Source organism: Coturnix japonica, chromosome 1, assembly GCF_054131305.1.
Source record: "Coturnix japonica strain WE chromosome 1, WE-NBRP24, whole genome shotgun sequence".
NCBI lineage: Eukaryota > Metazoa > Chordata > Aves > Galliformes > Phasianidae > Coturnix > Coturnix japonica.
Genome location: NC_140663.1, coordinates 135,236,402 through 135,259,346, shown reverse-complemented (window position 1 = coordinate 135,259,346; position 22,945 = coordinate 135,236,402). Strand labels below are relative to the sequence as shown.

General features: G+C 36.5%; 1 protein-coding gene across 2 annotated transcripts in view; it reads left to right on the top strand.

The window, feature by feature from the left end:
* GPC6 (glypican 6) overlaps window positions 1-22,945 on the top strand; it is a 720,043-nt gene that overhangs the window by 200,228 nt on the left and 496,870 nt on the right. For both annotated transcript variants that reach the window (XM_015851542.3, XM_085536013.1), the window contains exon 2: window positions 7,701-7,859. In XM_015851542.3, the coding sequence (XP_015707028.2) occupies window positions 7,701-7,859 (159 nt within the window). The remainder of the gene's footprint in view (window positions 1-7,700; window positions 7,860-22,945) is intronic.

Here is a 22,945-nt window from a genome sequence, read left to right as displayed (position 1 = left end):
CTCCTCATCATGGAAGGAGATGTCACAGGCAATAAGCAGCTAGTGAAAGAAAGATACTCCTCTTGTCAGATTGTCTTCTCTGATCTGGCACACTGAGTGCCAGTGATGTCTGGAAGTCAACTCTCTTAGTCACTTTGGGAAAATTCTCTTGTGTACCAAGAAATACTACAAGCAGGATATACACAACTTAAGACCACAAATTAATCATTTTCTGGTTATTATACATGATTGGATACCAGGAATAATAAGCCATGATGCAAAGCAGAAGTATGATCAGTGATGAGGCACCCAATAACTCTCCTGTGGCAGTGCAGTCATCAGTCAGGCTGAGAATCATAGAATCATAGTGTCATTGTTTTATGATTTTTGGTTACTGCTATTCCACATCATAACATCATGTAGGGTACTGGGAGTTACAGTGCTAATGCTCCATTTCTGGGTACCTGTCCAGAAGAAAAGAAGAACTACATTCTCCAAGGGGCTAATCTAAGACCAACACAATGTAAATTGTAGTTGTCTTTGTGAACTGTTTCTAGAAATGAAACTGTAAGAAACTGTCCTAATTAATCGGACAAAAAGCAAGTAGGTTCATCTGTTTAATGTTAGTATGAAAAGGTATTCTCAGGCCGACCAAAGCTATATGAATAAGGGAAGGAACTTTTAAACTGATGTTGCAAAGTTTGGCATTTTGGAAACATTAATTTATTCATGATGATAATAATGTTCCACAGGAATCTGCAGCTTTAAGTTTTGTTGCATGTATATTAATAATGGTGTTAATTTGTTTTGGGCTTGTCTTTTAGGACTCAGTATGGCAGTACAGCATACTTGGTTAAGCTCAGGCAACACCACCCTGTTGTATTTCCATGGATACTTGAACTAAGCCATGTAAATCTGTCTGTGATACATCACAAGCTGCAATCACATCTTTGATTTTCATTGTTATGTGATACAAATTTATTAAAATCTTAATAATTTAATGATTGTGTAAAACATTATCCTGCTTTCTTAATAACAAAATTTTTCTGAGTACAGCAGAAATATGAAACATGTTTGCCCTGTGCTTTATGGTCATGGTAGAGCAATATGCTGCTTGTATTCACCTCACTGAAATGTTATAAAAGATATTTCTGCTATTATAGTAGGGGACATAATATACAGCAAAAGTCAGTTGGTGGGGAGGAGAAGTTGGCTGCTGTTCCCTGGTGGAAACATGCTTTGAAATCAGAAAATTGCAACCATCTAAGCAGTGAGATGATGAAACTATATGGTGCTGAATCACAGCCTTACAGTTTGCTTTCCACAATGCAGTGAGCAAAATGCCTGTAATACACCCCCTGAGAGGTAACTAAAGAGTCTTCTCACAAACGGTGCGATCAAAAACCAATTGTCTGGCAATGTATGCTTGGAAAATAAAATGAACCTGAGTGTAGGAGTAGTGGTACTGCTTCTAGTAGTTTAGTTAGGAAGGCTCTAGGGAATTGAGCTCTTTCTTTAGCATCTGTGTAGTCCTACTCTGAACAGGTTTGCCTTGGCCTCTGCTTCTGTAACTTATTACTGAGGGCTTCCCAAGGACAACAGGGTCAGGGCCTCTCGTAAATGAATGTTCCCTGTGGGACCCATAATGAAGAGACTGTTAACTAATTATCGGTCTGTTTGGAAGGCATTCATTTTTTAATTGACCTCAAAGCACTCAAGGAACAAAGGAAATCTGATGAAAGATGATTTGGGTCCTGGGCAAACAAATGAGTCATTTTCTTTTATAGGGTAGTTGCACATGTTTGTTGAAGCCCACTGGAGATGCAGGTTTTGCAAGCTCAGTGTTACAGTGATTAAAACTAGGGGAGTCATGTCTGGCAATGTAATCTGTATGTTACAGACAGCTTTCCCTCCCTTCTGTCAGCCGCTGTCATTTGTTTCCAGACTAGAAAAATTGATAATGTGATCATAAAGAGTTCTCCTAAGCTCTACATTTCACCAGCGGAGCACTTAAATAATTGAAAACTTTGAAAAGCAGGTGTGCAGAAACACAAATCACATAATTCACCCATACAGAAAAAGATCAAAATCTCAAAAGACTAGGCAAGATTAGAGGTGAATGAGAGTCCGATTTATCTTTTATTCTACTAATCATATTTTTAAAAGTAATTGGAATATATATATATATATATATATATATGTAGAAATATTAAATCCAGAATCAAAACTGCAGCAAATCCAAAGAGCTAAGAAATAAGAAGATCTGAGTACTATAATAAATTATACTGTCTTGATCAGAAAGGCCTGAATATGTTCATATTTGAAACAGATCCATGTAGGCAATTTTTGTAATTGTAAAAAACCCTTAGATAATAAGGAAGCCCAATCACATTAATCTAATAGGCAGTATGAAGAAAAGGAAGTGATCTTTAATTCCTTCAGACTCTATCAATGCCTACCGTGACCAAGTTTGAAAGTACACCTTGCATTTACCCATGCTGTTTAATAACTTCTATTTGTTACTGGATTTTAGAAGCAGTGAAGTGATTATATGTTTCAATTATCACCAGTCCTGATCTATATTCTAGGGTCAGTACTCTTTAATATCTTCATCAGTGACACTAGCAGTGGGGTCAAATTCACCCTTCAGCAATTTTGATAATGACATGAAGCACAGAGGGGTGAGGTCAACTCACTAGAGGGATGGGATGCTATCCTAGACAGGCTTCACCTAGACAGGCTTCACCTAGACAGGCTTAAGCAGTGGGTCCAGGTGAACTTCATGAGGTTCAACAAATCCAAATGCAAGGTTTTACACCTGGGTTGAGGCAAGCCTCATTATCAATATGGGCTGGGGGAGGAAAGAATTGAGTGCAGCCCTCCTGATAAAGACCTGGGGGTAATGGTGGATGGCAAGCTGGATGTGAATCAGCAATATGCTTTTGCAGCCCAGAAAGCTAACTTTAACCTTTGACTACAGCAAAGAAAGTGTGGCCAGCAGGGCAAGGGAGGTGATCCTCCTCCTCTACTCTGCATTGGTGAGGCCTCACCTGGAGTGCTGCATTCATATGTGGGGTCCTCAGTACAGGAGAGACATGGACCTGTTGGAGCATGTCAGGAAAAGGGCCACAGAAATGATCCACAGGAAGAAATATGAGGACAAGCTGAGAGAGCTGAGGCTCTTCAGCTTGGAGAATCTCTTCTCCAAGGTGACCTGATAGCAACCTTTGAGTATCTAAAGTTGAGCTGCAGCAAAGCAGAATGTGTGGTGACAGGACAAGGAGTAATGGTTTCAGGCTTGAAGAGGATAGATTTAGATTGGATACAAGGAAAAAAATCTATTACAGTGAGGGTGGTGAGGCACTGGAACAGGTTACCCAGTGATGTGGTTGATGCCTCGTCCCTGGAGACTTTCAAGGCAAGGCTGATCAGGTCCTGGGCAATCCAATTTAGCTGTGGATGTCCCTGTTCATTGCAGGGCAGTTGGACTTGATGGCTTTCAGAGGTCCTTCCAACTCTAAGGATTCTATGTTTCTGTAGACAAAACAATATCTTTACATGGTAAGATGTGTCTTTCTCCTCCTCTCTTTTCCTTTCCTATATGATTAGGATAGAAACTATAAAATATTGACTGCCTCAGAAAGAACTGTGGCTTACGTAGCATGCAATATATATTAATATAAAATATGTTTTATTAAATGTTTTATCACACTTCAAAGAAACATTGTAGCACAAATACCAAATTCACTTGCAAATCTTGTCAATTTGGATCATGTGAGGACAGGTGTGAGATTACACTATTAATAAAACTGAAATTGAATACTGAATACCAGATGATGAATTTCAGGTTGGAAATTGATTTGATTTATATAACACAGGACAAAAAAAGAGGTATGTTGGTCACTACCATTAGTTGGAAATGGTAGTTAGAAGAGTTGTGGTAGGTTGCTGGTAATTACTGAGTTTGTACTTGTTTAGTCTGAAAAATTGCAGGTAGCTACATTCTGTCACAAATAGCGATGAGACGCAATTCACCACAGGGAAAGCCTAGTCAGCTATGTCCAGTGCCACTTGAGCTATCAAAATCTTTGCTAAAATCAGCATGTGTTTTTAGACCATATCAAGTTTCCCTGGGCAAGAATTGGTACGTTAACTGTGAGCACACACTCAGCCTGCAAACTACCTCATGTGGGTAAATACACAAGCGAGGGATAACACTCCTTGCAGAGTAACAGAACAATATATTACAAAACACAAATGTCAAATGATCCTGCTCAGGAAAACAGAGGAAACACAACTGAATATATCCTGCAGAGTTATTTCCAGTTCAAGCAGATTCTATCATGGATGTGCACAAAATAAGGAGAGAAAAAAAAAAAAATACAATTTAGAACTACATTTGTTCTACATTTGTTTTGAGAAAATCCGGACTGCTTTTATCTTCCAAGGAATTATTGTCTGTTCTAACAAAAGTTTGGTGTTTAAGAATCACAGAACGGCAGAGGCTGGAAAGGACCATAAGATGATAGAGTCCTGCCCTGCTAAAGCAAGTTCCATACAGTAGGTCGCAGAGGTAGGTGTTCAGATGGCTCTTGGATATCTCCATAGAAAGAGACTCCACAACTTCTCTGGGCAGCCTACTCCAGTGTTCCATAACCCTTAGCATAAAATTCTTCTGCATGTTAGTACAGAACTTCATCTGTACAAGTTTTAGGCCTGTTCTCTTTGTCCTATTGCTAACTTACTATGTTTAGTAAGAATAAACACAAAATAATAATCACTGCTTTTAAAAAGCAAATTAGGGTTATTCATACAGGAAGGGTAAATTGTCAGTGAGTTTCCACTCACTGTTCCAGGAAATGGCCCAAGATCGTCAGTCTTTGGAGCCTGCAGCCACTCATGATCAGTAAAAGCATGACAAAGCTTATGAGCCTCAAATTCTAAAGACTTCTTTGTTTAGTTCACTTGAACATCTCAGACTGATCAGAGGGCAAATATTCCATTGCCACAGAGCAAAGGTAATTGTGTTTACTTTATCTGTAATCTGACCCGAGCCTTTCGTGCCAGAAATAGGAGGAGGAAAAAAGTGATCTTGAAACAGAATATAAAGAGTAGCATGATAATTTTTGTTACTATTTCTTTACAAGAAAATTCAGTGAGAAGAATTAGAAATGTTGTTGTTTTTTTTGTTTTGTTTTGTTTTGTTTTGTTTTAAAAAGGTGATTATAAATTAGCAAATTATGATGAAGGCAGATAGTTAGTATAGATGATTTGATGTGTGATAACACATTATTAGGAGAGGAAAGCAGGACACCAAGAGAAGCAGGAATGTCCTTGGCTGTAAGTAAGCACTGCTCAGCAACAACCAAAACATCACTGAGATCAACATTATTCTCATCCTAAATCCAAAACACAGAGCCATACCAGGTACTAGAAGGAAATTAGACCTATTCTAGTTGAAATCATAACAACTTTTCTCGAAAACCTAGACCTACATCTGTTAGCCAGTAAGCACAGTGCCTTGATGATGAGCAAGTAGTAGTCTGGCAGTTCTGGAAAACAGAGAGCCAGATGGAAAAGAAAAAATTAATGGAAAATGAATAGAGGAAATAAAGCTGAAATTTATTAAAATTCATGACTGCAGTAACACTAAAGGATATTGTCATTGCAGAAAGTGTGAACTACCACTGTGGCTATAACTGGAAGAGCACATTTTTCCAGTGCTTCCCTAGAAAAGCTACTGGGTACATGTAGGAAGGGGGGGAGTCAGATGTATGGGTAAGAGTATTTTTGTTTTGTTTAATCAAGCATATAACACTCTTTCCAAAGACGCCATATTTTAGCTTTCCTTGTGCTTCTGATATCTAACAAAATCTCAGAACACTGTTTTTATTAAAAGAAAACTTACTGTGTCTTCATAAGCTGTCTCCCTTGTTGTTACCTGTTGAATAATTTCTGTTTAATGTGACAGTGACATAGAGTCTAAACCAAGCATTATTTATTTATTTATTTATTTGTTTGCCACTATCTTTTATGTTTAACAGCAGTTGACTCATGTATTATTTCTGGCTTAGATGTGTGACCTAGGGAATGGAGAAGAATTGTGTTATTGCATTGGGAGAGCATTACAGGAAATAATCTTTGCAATATTTTGATGGTCACAGAGAATCTTTTTTTTATATAATGGTTCTTTTGCACATGACTGGGACCTGAAGGTAGTACTACAGACCAGCAACTGTTAATAAAATGATCCTTCCCAAAGATGCATAGATGTGAGATTTTTAAAAAGTCTCAAGACTGCTAGGAGTCTCTTAGCATTATAGTCTGTATCTTACAAACTACTGCAGAAAAACTAAAGTCAGGGGAGATGGGTCAAGGTTCAGGAATGACTGAGTTTCGAGCCAAAAGACATAATTCAGAATCTAAAATAAAAATTTAAATAAAGTGACAGCAAACTCAAAACAATGTTTATTCTAAGCATGTACAAACCTTTTTTGATGTTGTTTTCAAAATGACGCAGCAGCTAAATGTATTGCACCCCAGGGAAGTATAAACCTCAGGGTCTGATTCTCTGTGCTACATAATAACAATGGTGAACACTAGCCTTAAAGTAGATATAAATTGCATTTAAATCTTCTTTATGGCTCAGCAGTGATACAAAGGAGCCTTGATATAAATGAGAATCAGTCCCCCATATTTATTTAACCCCTGGGCTTTGTATATCATTTTGTTTGCACCTCTAAGAGATTTGCAGAGGGATTTTTAATCAAGATTTGGTGTACAGAAAGCTAAATGTTTTCATTGCTTTACAAGTAGCTTTAATCATACAGGCAGATCATTCTTTTTATTTCTCAAGAGGGAATGGTAGAATTTCTTACCTTTGCACAAACTGAGCTAAATGTTTCTGACACCCTAGTACAGTGTCAATTGGAAATTCACATTTCATGTAATAACAGACCATTTTAATTTCATGAGCTAAAGAATTGGTTTCCACTTGCAGATTGTACTGAAGAAAGCAATATTGTCAGAAGAACTGGCACAGTGCTTCAAGAGATAAATCTTTTGAATTAAATAAGAAGCTTTCATTACCTTTTACACTGCATTTCTGTATAACATAAGCATTAATTAAACTCTTCATAGCTTTCTCCCATTCAGTGGAGCATTTGCAGGGTCTGACAAGGAATGCAGTCCAAGAAAATATGTGGCACCCAAACACAATCATTAAAATACAGACACTCAAGCAGAAGGAAAGCAAGAGGAAAAAGGGAGAATGTTTTGGTGCAGCTGGGCAAGCAGAACCTATCTACAGAAATACGTAATTTATGATTCTTTGGTAGCAAGAAAGCTCTAAAGTCTTGTAGTAGGTCATCTCATTAAGTATTTCTCCAGACATTCTGAATAAAAAAACCAAGAAATTGTCTTAGGATTTTTAATTACACATTTGCTTATGTAGAAGTTTCTTCAGTTCAGGAATTATTTTCATTGTGAGATATTTCTGAAGCATCAGAGCAGCTCTGCAAATGTACCTCTCCAGCTCTGTGGGGAGAGCCCAGATATGGCAAAATTGTTTATTAGGAACAAATTGTTCCCAATGAGTGTTGAAACCTTAAAGATATCCTTATGTAGGCCACATTCCTGAAGTGAAGGGATATGTATATTGAGTTCTGATGTGTTTTCATCTGTGTTAAAATATTTCTAATGCCTTTTTCTTGCAATTCCAGGGGAACATTTGAGAATCTGCCCTCAGGAATATACATGCTGCACCTCAGAAATGGAGGACAAGTTAAGCCAGCAGAGCAAACTGGAGTTTGAAAACTTGGTGGAGGAGACAAGTCACTTTGTACGCACCACTTTTGTCTCCCGGCACAAGAAGTTTGATGGTAGGCTGGCTGTAATTTACTTATTTTCAAGGTTATGGGATTTTAAAAGTTCGTGATCCAGAATGAATTTCAATGCACTTTTCTTTACAATTAGGTATCACATTTGCAGTTGTCAGTTTGGTTAAGATAAGGGTTAAGTTATAGCTGGCTTGCTTATCAGCCTTATGAGTATTGCCTTTAATTACAATAATATAAAGGATTGGATTGTTAAGTGCCTGTAGGCTTGGCTAATGTTGAAAAAAAGATTAGATATGTGTAGGGAGGTTTATAATTTTTGTCTCCTGATTTCAAATGCAAAATTTAAGGTTGCAATTATGTTCACTGTTGCATGATGAACAGTGGATCTCTCGTGATTTTTTTTATTGGAAAGCAGTGTTTTAGTACTGTGACTTTTTGTATCTTTATGACTTCAGTGTTTTCCTACATGATATTCTTTAGTTATGTACAGCCTTGTAGAGTACTTCTGGGGCTTCTAAACAGACAGGCCTCAATTGCATTTGAGAGGTACTTTCATGCAAGCCACTCCAGATGCATTAAACACTTTATTTTTATTTTTTTTTAAACCTGGAAGGAATTGACAAAGACAGTTTTCAGGTTTTATTTATTTCTAATCAGTTTTGTCTGGTCCTCAGCTTTTTAAGATTCTTGTAAGAGAGTTTCTTGTCACAATTTACTAAACATTTGTCTTTAAGAGTGAATTGTTTTTGTGGATGTATCCATATTTGAAAGGCACAGCTTATTAGTCTTTTCTTATAAACTGCACATTAATAAAGAGCAAAAGAGCTTCTGAATATTCAGTCATATCTTTATGAAATAAATATGTATGTGTTGAATGTGTCTTTGAGAATTTCTGTATATGAATAGATAGAAACAACTCTGGCACTGAGAGGTGTAAATCATAGTTTCAAAAAGTAAGAAGAGCTGTTTCCTTGCATGGAGGTAGAAAACCTACAAACAGGTCCTGTAAAGCTGAAAAAGAAACAACCACCCAGCTAATGGGACGCATACACATATGTAGAAGAACAGTGGAAATGTTATTCTTGGAGTAGGAAGATTACGTAGAAATTTTGAGATTACATTCCAAAAAAGAAGTGAATATGTCCCTCAGTCTGTGGAGCCGTTCTGGATTTTCCTTTTATCCTATTAAAGATGATGATTTTTCTAATATTGATTATCTCAATATGACACACAAAGGAACACAAGTTATAAAAGGAAGGAACAGGAAATGTATAGCATGAGGAAGTCCTAGAAGACCAAAGCAAATGCTAGTATAGTTTAGAATATGTTCCTAGTTTTTAGAAGGACTTAGAGTGGATGGCTTTGCAGTGTCCTGCGCTGTGATGCCTTCCATTTTTTTTTATGTGAAGCTTGATCTTTTGCGTCCTAAATTTTCAAAACTTCAGTTGTCCTTGAAGGAATTAAAAAAAAAAAAGAAAAAAAAAAAAAAAAGAAAGAAAGAAAGAAAAATCTAGTGGTTGTGAACATCGTAAAAAGAAGTCTGTGAGCAGAACAGATGTTTGAAAACATCAGCAGCATTTGGAGGGCTTTCCTGTTTTCTAGAAGGAAAGCAAGTAGATCACTGATGTTTAGTGAACAGTGCATTTTAATGAAAATGCTGGCCTTGTTCAGAGCAGAGTTTAGGTGTTGTATTATTAATTTTTAGGCAATGTGTGGCATTTTTGTTTTACTTAAAAACACTTAGCACTCTTAAGCATGCAACTTAAACACGCAATGGCTTTTTCCGTAACTTGAAATACTTTGAAACTGTTGTCTTATTGATGATAGGTTACATAGATCAAAGCTTTTGACCTGTTATAACTTTGTATATTGAGGGTTTTTATTGATCTGCTTTATAGTAATTGGATTAAAAAGCTATGTGGCCTATTGTACATTTTTAGATGTAATTTGCAATGTTAAGGCTCAATATTATCAAAGGACATTTGAATTTTCTGTATAGTTTTGGTATTTTAATTATATATTTGGTATTTTACTTATAAAACTATATAAAATTTGTTCACTTATATGGAAAAACTACTCAGTCATTCTAGGGGACAAACACAATTATGGAAAAATGCATTTATCTAATTGGTTGTCTTTCAGGATAAAAAACAATTAGACATTTTTCAATTTAAAATGGTATGACACTTTTTCATGTGATGAAATTATTAAGTTGTAACTTAACTTTTATATTTTAGTTCTTAAGATCACCTCTTCTTGCTTTATTTTAATTAGGTAGTTTAATTGCACAAAGAATTTTTGATGTATGAATTTGCCTTTTAATGTTAGTGTACCACAAATAATAAATACAGTAGCAAATTTAAGCAATACCAGAATATATGAGCATATAAGAAACACTGAGAAAGGGGGCATATTGTGATTGCTCCCTGGAGGAGTTACTCTGAACAAGTTTCCTTTCAGCCTGTATGTTTGTGCAGACATTTGTGTCATTTTGTAAACTCTTAAAATTGATGTGGAAGTTCTTATTGATTTTTGATATTCTGCTGTACTAGGCATGTCTTATGATAATAATAATTTTTTACAGCATTAGTCTTTGTAACAGTGTATGAACTCTACAATGAATTCTGATCTGATCTTTGTGTGTTTTGCTTCTCTCATCTTGCAGTAGTTTGGATTCTCTATCATTTATTTTCATCTCTCATTCATAAACTTAAGTACCAGTTAGATGATTTTCTGATTTCTGTTTTGAGAGCTAATCTAAGGTCTGTTTTCCCTTCCAGGGTTTTGCCCCTGATTACTATTCATGCTCTAATTTTCATCAATGAAATTCATTCTACCATAGCATAACGATTGCCTCCTTAGCCTCAGGTCATTCACATAATCTTACACAAAATCACAGCATGCCTGAGATGTGAAGCCATCTCTGGTGGTGGTCTAATCAGTGTGCCCCAAGGTCAGCCTGCAGATTGCCCAGAACCATGACCAAATGGCTTTTGAATATCTCCAAGGATAGAGACTCCACATACCCTCTGGCAACCTGTGTCAGTGCGTAGTCACCCTCACAACAAAAATATATGTCCAGATGAATTTATTTTTTTAATTAACTTGATATTTTAATTCTGGTTTTAACTTCATGCCCATTCTTTCTTGTCCTGTTTCTGGGCTCTTCTGATCTCTCTCTTTACTCCCTCGCAAGCAATTTATAGACATTAATAAAATCCTCCCAAGTCTTCTCTTCTGTAGACTGTACAGTTCAGTTCTCAGCCTTTCCTCTTATGTGACATTATCCATTCTGTAATAACCTTACTGGACTACTACTGGACTTGTGTTGAGATATCCACGTCTCTCTTGTACTGCAAATCCTGAACTGTACTGTGCACTCCAAGCATCACCTCACCTGCTGAGTAGAATAGAAGGTCCTAAATATCATTTCTAGGTCACTTTCTTTATTTCATTTTGCCTGAAGTACAGTATTTTCCAAATATCTCTAATAACTAACATCTGGAATAACAGTATACAAGAAAAGCTAAAAAATGAAATAATTTACAGAGAACTTTAGAAACTATTAAATGTTTTGGAACAAGTTACATGCTTTTCATTTTAGATAGAAATTAGTTCTTGCAGCCTAAAGCCCTGAATGATATTATTCACTTCTTACTTATTTGAAAGAAACAATTATAAGGAAATGTTACTGTGGTGGGACTTCCAATTGCTCCACTCCTCCAGATCCATTTTGTTTTCTGTGTGTTTAAATCCTTATATTATGTGTGGTTTTGAAATATCTGGTAGACAAAGATCCGACAGTAGTATTTCTCATTTGTTTTGTATATCCTAAGTGATTCCTCACGAATGTGCAGAACTTCTTTACGCTGAGGGTGATGGATCACTGGAACAGGCTGCCCAGAGGGGTTGTGGAGTCTTCTCCTCTGGAGATATTCAAGACCTGCCTGGACGCCTACCTGTGTCACCTGGTGTAGGGAACCTGCTTTGGCAGGGGGGGTTGGAATCAATGATCTCTGGAGGTCACTTCCAACCCCTATGATTCTGTGATCAATATGAATTAGTATAAGTCACCTCATTACATGATACCCACTGCACTTTTTTCTTGGCTGAGCCAAATGTACATATCTGTATCTGAGGTTAATCTGTATTGTCCATGTCTGCATATTCACCATGGCACTGCCTTATTGCATAGTCATTTACAAACATTCATTATGCGGAATTTCACTGTTGGGTGAAAGAGGATCCAGAGAATCTCCTCCTGATTTTTTCTTCTAATAAAGCCTTGAAATTATAAAAATTCCTATAAAATAGTAAGTGATCAATTATCTGAGAAGTGGGAGATACAAACCCTTCCAAATTCTAGGAAAGAAAACAAACACACAAGCACACATTCATACAGACAGGAAATACACAGGAAGTGAGGAATGATAGCAGATTTTTTGTCTAACTATAGTCTGTGAGTAGTACTAATTCAAATAAGCAGACATTAAATGATCAGCTGTTTCCTCTTCCTAGCACTAGACAAGCAATCATTCTCTAATTCTTAGGCCCCCACTGCATACCTCAAAGCAGCTTAATATATATTATGCTCCCAGTGTAGTTATAATAGCATCATCTTATTATCAACAATTCCTTTGCATATTGGCGTTGCTGAGCAGCTGTTTCACAGACAAGCCAGTTCTTTTAAGAACTGCTCCATCAGCAGCCCAAACCAGCCCTACCGGAAGGTTTTGACATGAATGTTAATGAGGAGACAAGTATCTGTTCAGTGACATTTTCTCGCTAATCCTTTGAATAACTACAGGAAAATTATAGAAAATAAGATTATTTAAGCTTAATTGATCTGACCCTGATAAAAGAGAGACTGTCTCCTCATTCTCATTTAAAAAGGATTAGGAATCTTGGCAATGGACTTAAAAATGAGAAAATGTGTAAGAATAGCCGTCATGAACTTGAATGGTTATAGATAGCCTTCAGCAGAATCTATGAGGCATGATGCCACGGAAGGAAAATAACTTAAATAGCTTAAGAGCTAATCTGCATCTGCATTGATCTATCTCACAGGGGGTATCATTTCCCAGTCTTTACTTTTTCCTTCCCTCCCTATCAAGGGAAAACAGCAAAACATACCCATTAGTGCTACATTTATTTCTCTGTCATTATCAGAATTTGCGCTGTAAATTAAAGTGGGGGAAAAAAAAATAAATTAAAAGAATACCCGCAAGAATAGAAATGCCAGACCAGTTTGGGCTTGTTCTCATGCCTGAAGCCTCAACGATGCTCACGGTCTTCAGCAGAAGTGTGTGAAGTGAGCCGGTCTCCACTTGTACACCATTGCTGTTGTGGAGTGCAAGTAAAGCATGGACTTTCAGAAGGATATATATAGAGTTTTTCATTATTTTCTTGCATTGGAAGAATGTGTTTTGTGGTTGTGTTTTGTTGTTTTTTTTGTTGTTTTGGGTTTGTTTGTTTGTTTGTTTGGGTTTTTTTGTGTTTTTTTTTTTTTTTGGAGATAGAGAATCAAAAAGGTCTGTCTTTTCCCCTTAGCTATTTGAAATTCAGGAGGCATCTAAGGAGTGTGGGAACATCAAATAGATATATCACTGTCTACAAAGATTATGTACCTACCCATACTATTCTAGTGCAGCAATTATATCAGGCATTTTGTTTTATAGTTCTGGACAAAACATTGATGTTTGTTTTCTATACATTACACAAGTTCAGTGTTACTTTGCAATATGTTTCCCATTAAATGCTACACCCATTTTGGGACAACTGGGTTTTTAAAAACTCTACAACTGTTAGGCTGCCACAGAGTAAGCAGGCCATAATTTCCATATAACTCATCCTGTCTTTTAACATACTATGCAACTTATGCACTTCCCAAACTACAAGACTTAAAGTTAAAAGCCCAAAAAACAGCAACATTTGCTGGCTTGTAGCATGTAATTGTTTACAAACCTTTGTAGGAGACCTGGTTCAAGTTTCTAAATTTTATGGAGAATCCTGATAAAAGAACCTTTCATGTATTTGACAGGGAACATTCATTTAAACATATTATTATTTAGACCTGATCTGATCCTATCAGAGCTGATAACAGTATCTGTGTTGTTTACAAATATTTTAGAATCTAATTCTTCTGATTTGCACTGATACTATGGTTTAACATTATTTTTTATCTTGTGGTAAAAATTACCTATAGACGATGTTTATTTGAGATCAAAATAAATTATGTTAAAAAGTCAGCTGAAAGGTGAGAGACAAGGGAATCTTGGAAAGGAAGGATTTCCTTTAAAAGTAGTAGGAAGAAGTAGTAAGAACAGTCTCCTGCCTGGGGCGTAAGCCTGGGGTGTATAGCATGGTCAGCTGCCATGCTGGAAGGCAATACCATAGAAACTGCTGTCTTCTGCACACTCCTGCAGCCATTTACAATGGCTTGCTCTCCCTGCTTTTCTGCAACTTCATGTGCTAAGTGCAGCTCATCAGTGGAGCATGTAATCCTCCATCCAGCTGCATCAGATTTATGAAGCTACAAGGACAAGCTGCTGTACTGTGCTGAAACATGTGGATGCTGTCTACTCTTAGAATGATCCAATTTGAAAGCATGCTGTCCATGTATAGCCAAACCTAAGTATTCATTGAGAGGCCAAGGTCTTAGCATTTTTTTCTACTAAACAGAAAGCAGAATTCAATTTGCTGAATATTAGAAGCCCACATTGTAGTCAACAGGGAATTGTAGATGCAAATCACTCAGAACTGAGGTTTACTCCTTAAATAAATCTGAAAAAGTCTCTTCACTAAGTGCTCATTTTGGTATTGATCAGAGAGGGCATATAGATCATGCACAGATACCTATACAGTAAGGGTAAACATCTGCTCGTATGAATTCCATTCTGATGAATGTAACAGAATAGTGAAACATCTAAAATATTTTTGAGACTCTCTTTATCTCTTTTGAATGTGGTTATACTCTTCCTATTTTATATACCATTTTGTGGAAAAAAGATACTTTAAATATTGAGGCAATTAAGCACTATGGTCGTGAGCTATTGTCTTTTGCTGGTTGGGAAAAAAAAAAACAAAAAAAAACCCCACAAATTCAAATGACATTCACTTTTCACTTTAAGCTTTGAATACAGTGTGTTTTTAACATTTTAAAAAGGAAATTGTTTTCTTATCTAAGTTTCCAAGCCACAAAAATGCCAGCCCATTAGTAAAATTAGTGACTCATGAGATAATAAAGAACTCTGTCTCAAGTTCATAACACTGATGTCAGACATCAGTACTCAGACAATCAGCCATCAGAGTCTCTGTTACCCATCCCTGATTCTTGCTCAGACAGTCAGTTTTCACCCGACACACAGTAAGGACAAAACCATTCAGTAAGAAATGAAAAATGTTGACTGTAAATAACAACCAAGCTTTGAAACAGAGGTAGTTACACATAGATCAGCACCCTAGATAATAGAAACTGTAGCCTTGCCAGCAAGGGTCCCCAACCCTCATTAAAAGCAGAAATACTGTTTCTGAAATGAATGCCTTGAGTGTAATTCACTGGCATTGTTGTCCTTTGGCCGCAAATCTCTTGTTAATTTTTTCACCTGTGGTATCATGAGAGCACAAAAATATATTCCCTATATCTGAGTTAGGAGACATCAACACACAGCTAAAAGGCTATCCTTGCTGTTGAAGAGCTAAACTTGCAGTTAAAAGATTAGACATATGTTAAGACTGAAGGAGGTGAAAACAGCTCATGTCAGTAGCGTAGGCTATTTTGAGTCAATAAAATCTCAGCAAGCCAAATATATATATATATATAAAAAAAAAAAAAAAAAAAAAAAAAAAAGCAGCAGGAGATAGTATTTGAGTTCTAACTTCAGGGAGTGGGTACAAAGCCATGTGATTTGATTTTTATTCAGATAAGAGCATCTTGGCTACACAGTACTTACACCATACTGAGGAAATTCTCTTCTTAGGTATTTTTTCCTTTTTCTCACATTGAAGTATTTTCATAGGGGCAAGCAGTTTAAGGAAGGTGTCAACTTATAAATCCTCATATAAAAGCTGAATCAAAGTTTGGCAGGGCCATGGAAGCATTACTGGAAGACAAATTAATCTCTGCTCTCTATGAACTAGCTTCTGAAGCATGTGAGATGTCAAGAAGGGAAAATGTTGCAAATGATCAAGGCAAAAGGCGTTGATACATGTGAATGAATACAAACTACATTTGCTGTATTCTCAGAAAGGGTTAATTAGGCACATGATTACTATTTTGTTTTGTTACTTAAAACAAAGCAAAATAAACTGTAAACAATAGTTTTAAGAAAACACCATTCAATAATGCCACAAATCAAGAAGTAAGACTTAAGGCTTAAAAAACATATTCCCTGTAAAAACAAATAAATTAATAAATAAAAAGCCATACAGAGTTAGTACTACAATTCAGTCATTTAAGGTATTTTGAAGGATTTGAAATGGATGGTGAAGGTTATTTTACAGTGAAAACTATTTGCATTTTAGAGAGGAAACACTTTCATAAACTTCTGGAATTCTCTTTTTATTGCACAATGAGATGCTACGATTTTGTGAAATGTGTCAGCAGTATTAGATTTTCATTTTTAATTTTACAGGTTTCTAATATTAACCTTTCTTTTTTTTTACTTCAGTTTTATAAGGAAATGTCAAATGCTCTCAGGAAATTACTGTTACCAATCTTGGAGCTGAAAGATAGAAACTCTCTGTCTAGTAATGCAGTCAATGGGAATTGTGACATTTCAGACAGAGGAAAGATGTTCTTAAATTAAACAACATTATCAGCTGCTCCCAGCTATACAGCACACCCCCTACCACATGTGGCAGTTTTCTGTGTCAATGTGGAGTGTAAATGCCATCTTTGAAGCATCACAGTGTCACAGAAAACAGTTTAAAGAAATGGAGAAATGTTTGATGCTATTAACAGCTGTCTGAACAAGCTAGCAGGGAATAACCAATATCACACATTCCTGTTTCTATTATACTGTGTGGGATTTATTTTTGGAATATCATTAATAAATGGAAATCTTCCGACACATTCCTTCTTAACTACACTTTCAATGTTAGCCATAATTTTGTCGCTACTTATCATTAAGCCATTATAAAGATTCAGTTTTATTGGTTGTATCGACTTGAAGAATTTATTTAGGAGATATGCAGTCACACTTTAAATATCAATCAATCCATGTGTATACTACACTCATTAAAATTTGTATAAATAGAGATATCTTCAGATTCCAATATGTGGATTTAAGCAAATTCATATTTTGTGAGAGGTTTTGTGCAGGCTGAAGTTATTTACCAAAGGAAAGAGATTAGACTTTTTCAGCAGTGCATTTCCATGGGGCTAGGGTAAACAGCCACAGCTGAAGCATAGGAAGTTCAGCACAAATGTGCATAAGAACTTCTTCACAGTGAGGGTGACAGAGCACTGGAACAGGAGACCCACCTGGATGCCTATCTGTGCAATCTAGTCTAGGGAGCCTGCTTTGGTAGCAGAGGTTGGACTCAAGGTCCCTTCCAGTCCCTGCAATTATGCAATTCTGTGATTTTTACTTTGGTATATTGGTTCAACATCCCATTGCCAGCCTAGCTGCTCCAGTAAGCTCTGAGGTCACAAAGTTACAGATGTAATAAAGTTCTCTACAGAATAGGAATAACTATATGGCAGCTTCTCTGTTAAATAAAAATAAGATGTTAAACATCAAATTTTCATTAAGTAAATTCACTTTAAGGGTTTATACAACTTTTTCATTGGAAATAACACTGCACCAGATATTTTAACCTCCAGTTGATATCCATAGCGTACCTCTCCCTGAATAACTACGGGCATATCTTCATTATTTTTCACACTTCCCCACAACTAATGTATATATGTGATCATTGGAGTATGGCTTGCATTATTAAATCTGTACCATCTTGTAAAAATACTTCTTTTCTTACCTAAATAAAGTATGAAAATATCGGAGATCTTAGAAAAGTAAAGTGGAAACAGATAGTGTTTACAAATGGACTGTGTAATAATGCTTCATGTTGAAAGAAGCTATTGCAAGCCTGAGAAATCTGACTGTACCCAAATTCTGTTATTGTCTGATTTTACAGATACCTTAAAAAAGGAAAAAACAAACAAACATAGAATGGCTTGGATTGGAAGGGATCTTAAAATCTGCCTTGTCCCAACCCCCTGCTGTGGGCAGGGGATACCATCCGTCAGGTCAGGCTGCCCAAGGCTCCATCCAGCTTTATCTTGAACACCTCCAGGCACCTAAAACTTTTCTAGGTAACCTACTCCAGTGCCTTACTAGTCTCTGAATAAAGATTTTCCCTCTAACATCTAACCTAAATCTCCCTTCTTTTAGTTTAAAACTGTTCCACCTTGTCCTATTACTATCAGACTGTGTTAAAAGTCAGTCTCCCTCCTGTTTATAAGCTCCCTTTAAATACTGTAAGGCTGCAATGAGATCTCCCTGGAGCCTTCACCAAGCTGAACAAGCACAGCTCACCCAGCTTTTCTTCATACGAGAGTTTCTCCAGCCCTAGTTCAAAGTAATAATTGATCAGTTCTAACAGCAGAGCCAGGGAGACAATACTACTCTCGGCAAGATAATAAAATATTTAACTGTTCACAGGGTAGCCTGAAAGCATAGGGAGTTTCTGGCATCTTACATTCCCTTCCATAATTAGGCTATTATTTTTTTTTCCTGCTTTCTTTCACATGCAAAGAAACCCATGACTGTGTGAAAATAAGATCCTGTGATAAAATTGCAAAACTGAATGAAATACAATGTAGCAACGTAATGAGCCTCACTAAAAATAGAATTATAATGGTTCAGGTTTCCAGACAATGAAACCAAAAACTGCCTCCTTTCCTAACATGTATTGATTAGAATGATCAAGCTCATATGCATTTGCCTAAATTTAAAATCCAATGTGTGAATAAATAAGTTGTAATTTTGAGTAGTTGAGTACTAATTTGCTTACAAGTGTACAATGACTTTTAAATATACCAGTCCATGTTTGTTTTGGTAACAAAATGGGAAGCTAAATCTCAAAGATTAACTACTTAAAAGAAAAATAAAGCCAGCCAGCAAAAGGTGCTTATAGGAAAAGAGGACAGTGGTATCCTGGGATATATTAGGAAGAATATTCCTGACATGTGGAATCAAACTCTATAACCATAACTAGGTTATAAAGCAAGTATGTATTTATTCAGAACTGGTCACATGGGGGATCACTCCTCCTATCATGTCCACTGATAGAGCGTTAGAAAGTTATAGAGCAAGCATATACATATTCAACAGATTTCCAAGAAATCATTAACATATTCATTGTTTTTCTGGGAACTCATTTACACGCTGTCCCTCCTACTGATGCATGCCCAGTCCGTAGCGGGACTCTGGTTGTCGCTGGGACAAAGTCAGAAGTCTTCCTCAGGTTGACTTTCCTTCTTTGACCCATCTCCTTCTCTCAATCCAGTCAAAACCAGTTTCTTTGGCTACCTTTTCCTTATGTTTGCCCAGCTACATTGTCTTGACTACAGAAATGTTGACATGTTCCACTTGTCTTTTGATTTTCCTCAAAACCTAGGATACTTAACCTTCATGTGAAAGGCCCCTATTTACTTGATTCATAATTTCATTCCCAGCAAAATGGGGGAGCTGTTCCTCCAAATCTCTTCTGCCTTCTGCCCTGTTAAGGTAAAATCTGGAGTATTCTATCTATTTCTGGGCTCATCAGTTCAAGAAAGACAAGAAACTATGGAGAGAACCCAGCAGAGAGTGACAAAGGTGTTCAGAGGCCTAGAACATCTCCCTTATGAAGAAAGGCTAAGGGACATTGGTCATTTCAACCTGAAAAAGAAAAAAGCCAAAAGAGGGTCTTATCAACATGTACAAATATTTGAAGAAAGACTGTCAAGAGAACAGGCCCAGACTCTTTTCAGTAGTACCCAACAACAGATGAAGGGATCAAGGACCCAAACTCATTGGCATATTTTAACCTGGCAGATAGGTCAGTATCACACAGCTGTTCATTCATATCACCCAAGTAGCGTAAAGAAAAGAATTGGAAGAAAGTTAGAACTCATAGGTTGATACAAAAACCGCTTACTGAGACAGAAAAAGAAACAAAGATGTGATAATATATATAATATAATATATATTGTATATGATATATACAATACAATCACTTTCCACCTGTTCATTAACACCTCATAATCAGCAAAATAACAGCACAAAATCTCATCACCACCTAGGACCAGCCAATCCCAAACAATAACCACCATCCTTTCAACTTAGTAACCACCCCCCCACACACAGACACACACAGCTGTATAGATTTTCATATGATATCACATGATATGGAATAACGCCTGGCCAGCTCCACCCCACTGTGTGCCACCATGCCGTAAGAGTGGTCTCTTTCTCTTGAAATATTAAAGAGCTGCCTGGATGCAATCCTGTGTAATGTGCTGTAGGGTACTCTGCCTGAGCAGTAATGTTTTGGGTTAGATGACTTCTAGAGGTGCCTTTTAACAATTCTGCATCTTTTTAGATATGAGCCTCAGTTTGTTCTGTGTGCAGTTATGTGAAGGCTTATTATAAAGCCTTTGTGTGGAGATCAATTGCATTTTTATCTAATGCATGAAATGAAGTACGAGTCAAATTAACACTGTGCACATAATTTTCAAAAGTTTACTTTGGGATAAAGCTTTGTAACTCCATCTTTACTTGTGCTCATGTTATGATGTACATAGTTATACTGCTGACAGATGTGTTTCTCTGATGTCATCTGGGTTTTTACTTGTGGATAAGCAGGTTTTTCCTGAAAGTTTATCACAGCTGTACTGTGTCTGAATACTCTTTTTCTTTGAACAAGACATTATGCAACTCACACACGGGACCTGAGTGTTCTTAGGTATTGGTCATTTTTTTCCCCCTTAAATCTCATTTTGTTACTGCAACCTTACATATCCTTCCATTTGAAACTGTCTTCATTAATACTATAATGTTGAGAGTTTAACAAGCCTTAACATGTTCAAGAATTTTAGATGCTGAAGCTTAAGATCAAGGTCACCTTACTGTGATGATAATGCATACCACCAGTCACTTTTAAACTAGCTATAAAACTTTAAGCTTGTTGAATTGGCAAAAAGGTCTGTAGATTCTTTTGATAAAAGGAAGGGGAGTACTGTTGTTTAACCCAGCAGGCAGCTAAGCATACACAGCTGGTCACTTGCTCCCCTGCAGTAAGATAGGGAAGAGGATTAGAAAAAGGTAAAATTCACAAGTTGAGATAAAAGCAATCTTATAGGGCAGAACAGAAAGGTAAAATAATAACTGTAATAATAGGATATGCCAAGCAGGTGGTGTGCAATGCAATTGCCCCCAAGAAGTAACTTCCCCCTTGCCTTCTCAGCCAAGTACTCCTTATTTTATCACTCAACGTGTCTTACGATAGGGGATATCTTTTTGTTCTGTTTGGGTCAACTGCCCTGGTTCTGTCCTCTCCCAGCTCCTTGTACGCCCATAGCTCTTCATTGGCAGGGCAGCACAAGAAGCAGAAATGTACTTGGCTCTGTGTAAGCTCAGCAATATAATTAAAACACTGGTGTGTGATAGCATTATTTTCATTCTGAGTCCAAACCACAGCACCACACTGGCCCCTGTGAAGAAAATTATCCCAGCCTGAACCAGAGCAAGCAGGAAGGGTGAGCAAGAGAAACTGAAAAACTCAGCTGTCTAGCCATGTGTAACTCTTGGACATTAGGACAAGATAATGTCAAGAATGTGACAAAATTAAGAGATCTTAAGTTTTGAAAAGAAATAACTTGAAAATTCAGCACTTGAATTCAGTAACAGCACAAAAACATTGACGTACTAATGTAGATTTCAAACTCTTAAAAAAGGGCTATACTCTTCTCCTACTAGTGCCCCGCAACATAGCCTATTACAGACTTTATTTGGCTACACAGAAAGACTGCACACTATCAAATTCTCTAATAGACCATCTATGAACTAGTGCAGCAAGTTTTGCACCAGCTAAAAGGCTTCTTCTCAGCTTTTGTTTGCAAAACATGTGTGAGTTAATGGAGTATCACGTTTATACAGTGCTAGGGCATTGACCTGAAATCTCTTAAGGTGATGGATCTAGGTTTCACCTTAATGTACTGTGCCTTACAAGGAAAACAGCTCACACTTTCTAATAAGATGATAGTGTTATTTGTTCATTAAATAATGAAGGTGAATGACAGCTTTTCTGTACCTCAGTTTTTACTATTTGTACATTACTGAGTTGTTTTTTCATGGAGAGAAGTTATCTTCCAAATAAGTCACATTTCTTTGAGTAACTGTGGGAAATTCAAAGTTTACAATAACAAACATAATTTATATGACTGTAGGGGAGAAAATAATCTGGTTTTGCCTTCAATGCCATTTCAGAGGGAAATAGGGGAATGCTTTAGAAATAGCCCAAGTTTTTTATAATAATAATTCAATAGACCATATTTCATATCAGTAATTTCAGAGTCATTCTTTCACAAAGATAGAGAACTCTTATGATGATGTTGTCAATCTATCATGTTTAACTGTTTAACATAAATCATGCTTTTGGACTGTCAAGCATGTCTGTTAATATTGTTAGGGAAGATACAAAGAAAGGCTGAAAATGGATTAGAAATCAATTGATAAATGAGTTATTCTGAATATTTTCCACTGCAATATGTGCTATCAAAAAACAAAGAAGCAAACAAAAAAACACAGTTCCCTCTAGCCACAAAGAACTTCACACATATTATTCACAGGATGAAAAATATGCAAAAAATTGTTTTTCTATTTAAATTTCTTTTTTGTCCGTGTGACATTCTCAGACACTTTTTTCACCCCATGTATCTCAATTCTACTGCTTATATTTTCTCTTAAATACTTGTAATAAACAATCTTAATTTAATTAATGTTATGTAATTTCTCTGTCAGCTAAATAAATATGCATATCAGTTTAAAGATGATGAAGAAACTGAGGCACATGAGGACAATTTGAATTTCTTGGGGCCACTCAGTTCAGTAGCAACAGAACTGGAAACTGAACAAGGGCTT